This window comes from Pholis gunnellus, assembly GCF_910591455.1.
Source record: "Pholis gunnellus genome assembly, chromosome: 12".
Taxonomy (NCBI): domain Eukaryota; kingdom Metazoa; phylum Chordata; class Actinopteri; order Perciformes; family Pholidae; genus Pholis; species Pholis gunnellus.
In genome coordinates, this window is record NC_136539.1 from 5367606 (window position 1) to 5380024 (window position 12419).

Genomic DNA, 12419 nt, shown 5'->3' on the forward strand with positions numbered 1-12419 from the left:
TTGTGATTGAAATTGTGAAAACGGCAAACAGTTGAGCGGTGTAGCAGTTTCATTGTGTTTTCATTCATCTGGTGCTATGCAGTACTGGTCTGCAGCATAATGCGTATACGTTAATAAACCCCCAAATATAATCCATAAAGAGCATTAAACTCTCAGCGAGATGTCCGATAACATCTTCCCTTTGTACCCCCAACAAATCATCACAGATAAATTGTGAATATTCAACGTATCGCCCGGGCCCGACTGTGATGTAATGGCCTGTAAATAATTCATATGTAGAGAAAAGTAAAGGAGGCTGAGCTGTGGAGGAGAAGAAAATCAATGAGGGTGAGGGAGCACAAATGATAAAAGAAAGATTTAGAGAGAGAGAGACAGAGGAGTGGAGAGAATCAGAAGAGACAGGGCGGTCAGGCAGATGGATGTGAACCCCACCCAGGCCTGCTTCCTCTCTGCCTGCTCGGTCTGGTGATAAGCAGCTGAGGAGGAAGTCAAGTATTATTTCATCGGGACGTGTGAGGGAGCACGATCATTTCTGTTTGCTGGGGAGGAATCGGTGAAGCTCCGGTCTCAGCGTGATGGAGATACTGTAGGTGGGTCGGTAGTTTGATGCTTAAAGTTGTTGAAGGTTCTCTATCACGTTTTCCGAGCATTAATATAGCAGAAAAAACAACCGTTTACTATCTAAAGATGGAGTAGAGTAATGTTTACCTGAGCAGAGAATGAAATCACTCTCTCTTTCTCTCAGTGTGGTAATCTGAGCTTCTCCTTGCTTTGTTTACATAGCCGTACATGTTAGTGCATGTTAGTGCACGTGAGCGTGCCCCGCTGGTTAGCTCACGGTCGCTGCTCTGCGCTCATACAGCGGTTGTAGCTGATAACGCCGTCAACCCTCAGGTAAACACTGTTAGCTCTGCCAGCATTGTTGCCGTTGTTTGCACTGTTAGCGCTGTTAGGACCGTCGCCATGTTGAGAGCCGTGTGGAGGCAATAGATGTGCTCTGAATTGTGAATTCAGCATTTTTTAAATAGTGGCCTATTATCATATAATGTGACTTTTCTCTTGGCAAACCCTGTATTTAGAGTTTAAGAAAGCGCCTGGAACACAACTCTGTTTTATGTGTAATTGAATCACTCCATTCTTACTGTTAGACGTGTTCCCTTCTTCTTCTTTTTGTACGGCATGCTTCCTCTTAACCATTTCCCCTTTCTCTCTTCTGTTTCTCACAGTAAAGCCACAGATAGTCTCCATCTGATGGCGTCACAGCCACCTGACGGGCTAAAATAAGCCGCTCCTGAGAATATCAGCATGTGCAGTGGGATATGACTGTTTTTCTTGCCCAAAGTGTGTGTCTATCTGGCTAAGTAACGTAGTTTGCCACCCAAACTGGCGACTGCCAGTCCTGTTTAGCACTGGCATAAAGCCATAAAGTAGTTGACTTTCCCTCCAGCGCTGGAGGCACACCACTGAAAAAGAAGAGCGTAACCTTGGATGAAGGCCCTGTATCGAGGAGGGGAGCAGAACTTGGCTTCAGTCTGTGAAGCCCGCAGGCTGCTTGGATCTTCCTCACCCCGATCTTAGCTTGCATTCGACCGGCTGACAGCCAGCATGGTTCGTTGGACATGTGAATGATGCTAACTGGGTTTTTGTGTCCATTTTGTAAAACCATCTAGTTGTGAGACTTCTTGCTCAAGGGGAAGGAGCCCGGCCATGGAGGGTCTTGAGCAGCTCGACATGGTGGGCGATATCAGCCCGGCCCTCGAGGCCACCGAGGACTTCATCCACTGCATGGGCGGGATACAAGGCCAAGGTCCGAGCCAAGCTCAAACGGGGACCCTCCAGCCTTCCAGGCCGCCGAAGCAGCTGCAGGAGGTTTCCAGCGCCGCGCTGGGGAAGCTGAGCTCCAGCGGCGTGTGGGGCTTGCTGGCCAGAGAGCAGCCGGAGGTGGGGCCTCTAGGCCTGGCCTGGGCCGACAACTTCAGCGTGTTGGGCCTGGGTATGGGCTTGAGGCACGGCAAGAGAAGCCGAGCTCGCTCCACCAACGACCTGGCGGCCCACACCAAGGAGTGCACCAACAACACGGCCAACTCCTCGTCCAAGTCGGCCTTCAAGAAGGGACACAACCGGTCCAGGTCAGACGTCAACTACCGGCCGTCGGCATACACAGACAACGGACTGCCCACGTTGGACTGCAACACTCTGAAGAACATGATCCTCAACCACCAGCCAGAGGGTGAGTCTCTGTGTGATATGACGCAGGAGGTGTTTGTCAGATGTTGATGATCTTTGAGTTTTAGACAGTGTATCAGACAAAACAGACATTTGGGATTTCTGATATTGGGCGATATACTGTAAATGAAATCGACTCGACTTCCATCCACATTGCCCATCCCTATTGAACAATATTTGATATTGAAGATGAAAGAAACTGTGAAATCTTTTAACAGTGAGTTCCCTGGATCGATTAATTTCACATGTCCAAAGTTTTGGACCAAAACAAATAGCATTCAGTTTTTACATAGGCTTCTGATATCCTAAAGTATTTTCTCTGGTGGTAATAATGACGTACCATGTGGTCAGAGCTGCTACTGTGTACGTGCAGATCCATTCAGATATTACAGAAACCGACCATGGCAGAAAAACGTTAAATTTAAAACCTTAACTGTTGAGTAGAATAATGGATTATTCAGAGTAAAAGGGACACTGTTTCTTAAAACACATGCTGCTAAGTGGACGCAGTCACTGTGATGTCACCCATCAGTTTGTGGACTACCGCTTTGAAGCCTCTATTTTGCCATTTTTGCCGTTGCCATCTTGGTTTTTGCAATGACAAGGACACTAGAGGGTGGCACTGAGTACAACCGAACGCTGAATAAGACGTTTTTAGGCCACCAAATTGTTCTAATTAACTTTCATGAACTAAAAACACACTGTGAAAGGGTTAAAGTAGTAAGAAGAAAACATGGACAACTCCCATACCGGACACTGCTGTGATAGCGACCTGTCAATCACAAGGTAGCCCCGCCCTAAAGCATACCCTGCTTCATTTGACTCTAAATGGACCATAACTTACTACATGAACATCATGCTGTATTGATGAAGACTTGAAACTAGAGATTGAGACCATAAACTCATGTTTACAATGTTTACTGAGGTGATAAATCAAGTGAGAAGTAGAGTCATTTTCACATTTACTTACATATAATCAGACTTTCACATCCAGAGGAGTCGCCCCCTGATGGCCATTAGAAAGAATGCAGGTTTAAGGCACTTCAGCGTTGGCTTCACTTTTCATAACGTGAGGTAGCCGTCTGATTGACCTCCATTGTGTCAAAACCTTGAGAAATGTTACCTCTATTTGCAAAGCTGATAAATTACACGTAGCTTCATTTTTGTGAAGTGACCCTTTTTAATTGCATCGGATTTACCTAATTAGGCATTTGTGAAACAGAGAGCTGTTTCGTGCTCTGACTCCAGAAAGACGGTGTCATATCCGGTGACCATCAGTCCGGTCCCGACCTGGAGACATGCACACCTCCTCCCTCCTCCTTTGCTCTGATCGACCGTCCATTCACCGCAAGGCTTTCTCAGCCTCTGAGAGGCTTTTCGGAGGACGGAAGTCTCTGACTATTTGTGCTGCAGATCGGGGCGTATGCTGTACTTATGTTGAAGCATCCTCAGAGAAAGCAATAATGATAGAAGATGATGATAACTTGAAATGACACAGCTGTGCTATGACAGTCAGTATTCAGGCAGAGAGCCCAACACACACACACACACACACACACACACACACACACACACACACACACACACACACACACACACACACACACACACACACACACACACACACACACACACACACACACACACACACACACACACACACACAGCATTTGTTTGTGTGTGTTTTGGCCATCTGAAGGCCTAAGGAGATCCTAAGGGATCCTGAGGGATAATAGCCTGTAATCCTGTCAGCAAATGGACTCAAATGAGGCGAAAGAAGAGGCAACCCAATTACCCGGCCCCTGATACTGGCAGGATTATTTAGTATTAGCATATGTGTGAAAAGGCATCAGGCTATTTAGTTTGGCTCGACGTGCATTGAAAGGAGAGAAGTGGGAAAAGGACGGTAATAAGCAGAAGGCAGAGTGATTTAGCTCGGACTCGCGATGTCTCTTCATTCACATTGAGCAAAAAAAAGAAAAGAAAAGTGGCCTGTTTGCCTTTCCATTAGTGACAGCTGGGGCTGTTTAGATGGTAAATGGAAATGATTATATACACAATAAACATGTATATATGGGACCAAACAAGCTGCATGTTGCTCTTGTCTTCTTGTCTAACATTGCCAAAGCGACATTCATCTGTTTGTGTGCCATTGTTCTTGTTAATTATAACTTTTTGCACACTTTGCACTTTGTTGTGAGCATTCCTCGATAAAGTTGTATTCCTCAAAGTTCAGGGTCCATGCAAGGAAACAAAATATGCACCTGTTACTCAAACAGTAAGGAGTTTAATGACCAGATAAGCTCGTGAAAAAAAGAATTGGTCAACTCACCAAGTTTCTCTGATGCCGCTTGTGCTGAGGCAGGATTATTGAGATGAAGCAATTAGTCAATTAACCAAACATGAATCACAAAAAATCTTGACAAAAAGGCTAAATATTTGCTGGTTCAGGCCTCTAAAATGTAAGAACTTTTAGCTTTTCTCTGTTTTATTCCAAATTAGATATCATTATGTTTGTAGTGGTGTCACCTTGGGCCCCTGTGGCATTTTAGTTTGACCCTTCACTAAGTCCCGCCCCTGCAGCGCAGACTGGCCAGTCATAGCGTAGCATCGGCCGGCTCTCATGCAATGTTTTCAGATGTTTTTCATTTTCAGGCTGGTTTTGTGGATTTGGTTCTAGTCATAGTTAAACGTTGTGTAATAGAGATACTCGTCACTCAGAGATCTTGAAAGGAGATGAGCGTTAACTAGCTAACATTAGCAAAATACGTTAGCACATCTAGTATTAGCACTGCCAATGCTAAGCTAGCTCCTGAAGGTATACTGAATGTATAATGTGTGCAGTTAGTGACAGTGTGGGCTCCATGGTAGCTCTGACAGCTTGACGGAGTAGCAGAGAGAGGCGGGGCTTAACAAAGGGTCAATTAATAAATTAATTGAACTCTATGATTGTGTCTGTCCCCAGTAAATTACAGGTTTTAAATATGACATGAAGAAGACATAAACACAAACAACCACAGAAAACAATGGCTACAAAAGAGGCACTGACTTCGTATAACACACAATCAGAATGCTCAGCTTCAACCCTGAACAGGATAAGCGCTTATAGAGAATGGATGGATGGATGCATTTGTGCAAGTTTGACCACGGAAGTTTCTTTTTTATCATTCGCAAGAAGCCAACGGACATGTTCCCAGACTAACAGTGTACAACAGCAAACAATACAGGAAAGTCTCATCGTAGTCGTTCAGCTAGTTCACTTATTTTCCCCACCGGCTTGTCTCTGTGTTTTTTGCCCCTGCCTCTCTACAATAATGGTGTGTACCATTTTCTTATTTTTTTGCTTTTGAAATTCAAAGTTTCTCAGTTTTTGCTTCCTAGAATCGATCTGCCTCTCATCACGTTTATGAAAGTCTTTCTGCTGACTTTGAATGCATTCATGCAAATCCTGTGGTCTCTGAACTCCTCGTATCACATCATTCGTGACACACATCCTTTTTTCCCCCTAATTTTTGGCCTCACTCAACATGGGGATGTACAACTGTATTTGGTCCCAGATGACACACACACACACACACACACACACACACACACACACACACACACACACACACACACACACACACACACACTTGAATGCAGCTTTTAGATTGCTGACGTTGACTGATGTGTTGGTTCATACTTCCAGAACCCGACCGTAGCTCTCACCCGGTGCATGCTGGGATAGCTTCACCCCGCTATGAACCTGAACAGGACAGATGCTGTGGTTTAGAGTGGATGGTGTACCTCTGTGTGTGGCTGCGGGTGCCTTCCTCTGCTTTTTCTTATTTGCAGTCTTCGTGTACATATTGTATCCAGGAAACCGTGGGAGTCTTCTAGATTGTAAAACGTGAAATATTATCGTATGCTACCTTATCAGCACGTGAGGTTGCTTGTTAAAGGTCTTGATTAACTTAAAGGCAGCAGTGCTTGATAGTTTGTTTGGAATCCTGAGGAAAAAAAAGGTAATTCTGGTTGACAGCGTAGACTATTACCAGAGTGTGATGTGAAAACCTACCAGGTGGAGATGAAGGCTAATTGAACGGAGCGTTTTTTCTCGCCACGATGCCTAATTCTCATCTCGGTCCTCCCGAGCGTGACGACTGCCAATCTGATTCCAGCTGCAAACTTATTTGCATATTCATTTGTCCCCTTAGTGAAAAGGGTTTGTTAACATGCAAAGTCCGAGACCCGGAGCGACACCGTGTCTACTGCCGTTTTGATAAGATTGATGAGGCACTCGACCCGCCACCGGAGCTGTGGAGGATTTCGCTTTTCCCTTTTTCCCCCCTTGAGTGATTTAGCACGTTAAAGAAACAAAGTGCAATGTCTGCCAATTAGACGGCTCCTGGTTGGGGGTTTACAATTCAATCAGATTGTTGGATTGGTTTAGCGCACGGTGATTGTTGAGATTTTTAACGAAACCTGTCAACCCAATAAAAGACGTCTACAAATAAGGTTCTGGGCTTTTTTTGTTTTTGTTTTAGAAGTCCAGGATATATATATATATCCATGTTAATGTGAAGCAGGTCCTAATTGCATGTTGAAATAAAGTAGATGACATACTGTCTACATCTACATAATGATTGTATATATCCTTAACTTAAACACTTTCACTTATACTTGTACTTCTTGCTGGCCTGCTCTGTGTAGCAGGTGCTTCTCTCTCTTCCTCTTCTCTCAGTGGAGACACAGCGGGCTGAGATTGAAACAAAAATGAAACCCTCAAGTATGATGAGACCTTTGCATGTGGTTTCATGAAACTCTGGGTCTTCATTCCTAATACTATCTTTTTAAATCCTGCACTTTTCTTTTCGCTCTTGATTGAAATGCTCTAGGTAATTTACTTTTTTTATTAGAAAAGTGCTACTTTACAAAAAATTATTTTCATTTGAGCCTTGACAATAAATCAGCAGGCAGATATTGGCAAATATGATATACATGTTTTATAGGCTGCATTCTTATGTAGAATTCATTTCTAATTGTTCCTATTTCAAGTTTATTATACTGCACATGTTTTAGTAATTTCAAATTTTAGTTACTGTTCAAAGTGTCCTCTCTTATGTTGACTCTTGCAAACTTTTGATTTAAAGTTGATGGCATGAATGTAAAACATCTTTACATCAGCACATCCATCACAAAATGTGTTTATGTATTGTCCTCAAAAATATCCATCAGGCTCTAATTGTTATTAGTTTTACCTTCACCACTCACTTAACTAACTTGCCCGTCTGGTTACACAGTAGTGCATTTGCTTTGGACACTTTCTGTTTCTTTGAGAGAACAAACATACTGAAGAGTCAATTCTTAAAACTGGAACACTGATCTAGGTTAGCGTTATGCAAAGAAACAACAAACACATAGAGATATAACTCCCTTTTTATTTTAAGGTCTAGTGTGTAGGATTGGCGGCATCTAGTGGTGAGGCTGCAGATTGCAATCAACTGAAACTTCTCCTGTGTGCCGAGTGTGGAGGAGAACTACGATCGTCGACGAGAAAATGTGAATGGCCCTATCAAGAGCCAGTGTTGTTGTTTTTTTTTTGTCTGCTCTAGGCTACTGTAGAAACCTGGAGACCCACTCCTTATGTAGATATAAACCACTCATTCTAAGATTACAAAAACACAACAATCCTATTTTCAGGTGAATATTCACTAAAGAAAACTTATTTATAATAAATAAATGCTACACACAGGTCCTTAAAGAACCTTGTTGCGATTCATCTTGTACATTTTGTATGAAACATTTAGTTAATTACAATATATTTTCTCTTGGCTGGCATCTGAACAGTTTTTAAGCGTTTTTCAGACGCTTAGTCTGACAAAGTCACTGCATGGCTGTGAACACAGCATGGCTCATAATAAAGGCTAGCGCAGTTGTATGTCCAAACAGAGTTCACGCTTCTACCCGAGTCTGAAGCCAGCACAATCACAGGAGGAGACGTGAGAAGACATAAATGAGGGTAAAACAAACCTCCTGTAGTGAAAGAATGGAGAGGAAAGGCCAAAATAGGGAGAGGGTGCCTCCGGCCTTCAGATTAAGAAAGTGGAACAGTTTGCCCTGTGGGCTCCATAACAACACTGTTTCTTCCTTCCGTGGAGACAAGAAACGTTCTCAGAGGAGCACCAGCCCACAGCTATCTCTTACCAAAATACCAACGCTCATGTCGGAGCCACAAGCCTCCGATAAGCTACTTTGTGTAGGAAACTGGCCCATTGAGACTAAGGTTTCGTAGATCAATTAGAGGTGTAAGGATTTCACAGTGACCCATGTGTGCTCTTGACTTCAAGCTAAAGAGCCGGCGGCAACCTCCAGTTCTGAAAAGTGAAGCCAATGAGGAAGTTTCTTAAAACTTGCATTCTCTCTACTGGGCATCAGGGGGCGACTCCTCTGGTTGCTAAAAGAAGTCAGAGTGTATAGAAGTCTATGAAAAAATGACTCTTCTTCTTTTTGATTTATTACCTCAGTAAACGTTGTAAACATGAGTTTATGGTCTCAATCTCTAGTTTCAAGTCTTCTTCAATGCAGCATGATGTTCATTTAGTAAATGATGGTCCATTTAGAGTCAAACAGACCATAAAGCAGGGTATGCTTTAGGGCGGGGCTACCTTGAGATTGACAGGTCGTTGTAAACGGCGTCTCAGTGTCACTATTAATATGTCCAAAATGTCCGTGGTTACTTTCATTCACTGGTAGCACAAAAACCAAGATGGCGACGGCTGAAATGCCAAACTCGAGGCTTCAAAACCACAGTCAAAACAATGGGTGACGTCATGAAGACTACGTCCTCTTCTTCTATGCAGTCCATATTATAGACGCACTTCATTAAAGGAATATGCCATGGAAAATGTCTTTTGAGCATCAACCAGTCAAAAGGTGACTTTAGAAAATAGGTAACTTGCTGCTTCATGTAGGATAGTAGCTGTAGACAGCTTAGATAATCAGCAGTGGATTCCACCGGAGACCCAAAGTCATGGCAAAAAGCATTAAAAAGATCACACCACCTCTACAACATAATACACTTAAACATGGATCCGTATGTTCCAAACACTCTTAGTTTCTTCCTCACAACAAACCTAAATACACTACTTCTGTCGAGGGGTATTGTGTCTCCTATGCTGTTAAATGAAAAAAAATGTAAGAGTGTGTTATGTAACCCATTCGATATCCATGTGGATAAAAGAAAATAATCCTATTAATGGATATATCAAGAAAACCTCAGGAGATACATTATATTGTTCAGATGGGCTGCCCTAAAAAGAATGTAGGTGCATGAAAAACGCAATTAGTAATTACTGAAACATCCCAAAACTACAGCTGCCATCCACGAAGGATACAAACCTCTCAGATCCAAATGTCAAGCTTACAGCGGGTGAATGTTTGATACTCGAAAGCTGAGTGCAGTACTCTCTTAATCTGTGATAATGTGTTAGTATCAGAATGATTCAAAACATGTTTAGGACATAAGTATCTGACCTGCTATGAGCATTCGGAATAACACTGCTTGTTGACTCTAATGTGGTTATCCTGAACACACACACACAGACACACACTCTCATTACTCATCAATGTGTTGTTTCTCCCTATTTCCCCTCCACCTCCGTATCTCTGTCCAGCTGATAAAAGCAGCAGTAGCAGTGTGGTGAAGCAGGGTGCGATGGAGCAGCGCGAGGGGCCCCGGGGTCGCTGGACACCCTGCCACGTCGAGCTGACGCCCTGTGAGCTCCGGCTGTACACCCTGGACAGCAGTGCCAACCGGCAGCTGGGCACTGCCTACTCTCTGTCGCATTGCCAGAGCGTCATCTCACCAGCACCCTGCGGCGGCCAGCCCGCCGACCAGCGCACGCTCCAGGCTCTGTTCTTCAACAGCTTGCGCCTGCAGCTGAGGGCGGCCAACCAATGGGAGGCCGTGGAGTGGAGGCGGCTGATGTGGGAGAAAGTGCAGGCGGCCAGACCTGCGAGGAAGGAGAACCATCAGCGGAAGACCGGAGCGGAAAAGCAACAGGTCGTCAGTTTCCACGTGGCCATTTCGCCGTCCTCGTCGCCCTCACCGTCGGGCCTCGACACCAGGCCCGACGGTGACAGCGACACCCCCACGTCGTCGGAGGCGTCGCTCCCCCTCCAGCCTAACCCTGGCGTCCTGAGCAGACCCACCACCCTGCCTCTGTTCACCCAGCGCTGCCAGGACGTCCTCAAAGCTGGTCTGCTGCGCCAGCTGATGGATCAGAACAACTCGCGGGCCTTCACCTTCGTCCTGACCAGATCCGCCCTCCGGGCTTTCCCCACCGAGGGCCGCGGGTCTGTGTCCCAGCCCGTCCTCCAGTTCTCCCTGGCCTCCTGCTTGGCCGTGCGGCACAATCAGGAGCCAGAAAACGGGGAGCCGTGGACAGATAGAGGGGACTGCTTCCAGGTAGTTTTCCCCAAAGAGGTGCTCAGACTTCGGGCGGACGATCAGCTCAAGGCTCGGGAATGGGTGGAGGCCCTGCGGGGCGCGGTCGCAGCGCAGAGGCCGGCCAAAGAGGAAGCGGGAGAGTTGGGAGAAGGAGTGCCAGCCCTCCAGGGAGTGCTGTTGAGATCCAAACCATCCAGGGAGAGGAGGCAGCGGGAGGCCCAGAGAGCCAAGCGGCAGTCAGTCACCACTAGTTTCCTCAGTATTCTCACCTGTCTGGCTGTGGAGAAGGGACTGACGGCTCAGAGCTTCAGGTGTGCAGGTAAATGACCTTCTCTCTCTCTCACACACACACACACACACACACACACACACACACACACACACACACACACACACACACACACACACACACACACACACACACACACACACACACACACACACACACAAACTGTTGTATAAGAAGATTATATCACAATGAGTTTTTCTCTTTTCTTTTAGCCTAATGAGGTTGTCTTTCTTTCCAACACAAATGTACCCACAAACAGTAGAAATTTCAGCATTGGCATCCACAATCTCAAGTTTCCTCAACTGGCTCCCAAGACAGTATATTAAAGGTATCCAGATACCTTTACACACAGGCGTTGTTTGTTTGAGTGCTAAACAGAGAAGCGGAAACAGGCAAAAATGGGAGTATTGGGCAGTGACATGTTTTTATTTGTATTCCTCCTTTTGAAGTCTTTTAGGATAGGGTGTTGAAAATTGAACAAATCTTTATCACTGACTGGCAGAGGCTTTGTTTATTTAAAAAACACAGTACACAACACAGTATTATGTGTGTTAAGCATAATTAAGCTGTGTTTCAAATGGATACTTCTATGAAGCATGCACGACTATACACAAAATATATACTCATCATTTTGTATCATAAAGAAAAGAAACTTTGTTATCTCTCCACCGCCAACAATTATTTCCGGCCAAATCAAATCTTGTGTTACTCAGTGTAATAGAATATTTTCACCTTGTTGTTTTGCAACTTTTTACTTTTATTCGATTTCTCTGCTTCACATATAAAAGCTAACCAACACTATCCGACAAACATCCCCGTGTGTAGAGACATCAGAATACTCTGCTGATATGTTTCTTATTCTACCAAAACATTCCAATAGAAATTCTTCTCATTCTCCGTTATTGAAAAATCCAGAATGTATTAATTCTGTGAATATGTGAATTATAATAGTTTTCATTTCAAATGTTTAACTTCTGGACACAATATTGTCTTCTTGTTCACTGTAAAATCCACAACACACTTTCATTAGTTGGCATATTGAACCCTAGCTGGCTTCCAAAGTAGCCGTGATGTCACAAAGTCCTGCTGATACGTCCAGGTGTTAAACCCGGAGAAACATCACAGTCAGGGAACATAAAGAATACCCTAACTGGATTTAAGTCTTTATTTAAAGGTAGAGCTCAACCCAAAATCCAGAATATAGATTCTGTGTATTATCTTGAGTAACCGGATCATGATTTCTCTAAAGAAACATTGCTGTTGGGTTTCTCAGATGTAGTTTTTTTTTGGCGCTTTGATATATGAGGGCTGCTGCCTCTTTAAAAGCATCTACCTATTGTTGTCAGTCAGCTATTTCCCCCCCCAGTTTTCTTCGTATCTAGAGCTTTTTCATGTCCGGAGCCATTACAGCCGCTCTCCCTCCTTTATTACCGCCCTTGTTAGCCTCCATACCAGGCCCTTGGCCAGCCCCAT

General features: G+C 44.4%; 1 protein-coding gene across 1 annotated transcript in view; it reads left to right on the forward strand.

Annotated features, from left to right (window-relative positions):
- Positions 1 to 1707: 1707 nt before the first annotated feature.
- plekhm3 (pleckstrin homology domain containing, family M, member 3) overlaps positions 1708 to 12419 on the forward strand; it is a gene marked incomplete at both ends in the record, with an annotated part of 39467 nt that continues 28755 nt past the window's right edge. The window contains 2 exons of the mRNA XM_079170821.1: positions 1708 to 2230; positions 9882 to 10976. Coding sequence (XP_079026947.1) covers positions 1708 to 2230; positions 9882 to 10976 — 1618 coding nt within the window. The remainder of the gene's footprint in view (positions 2231 to 9881; positions 10977 to 12419) is intronic.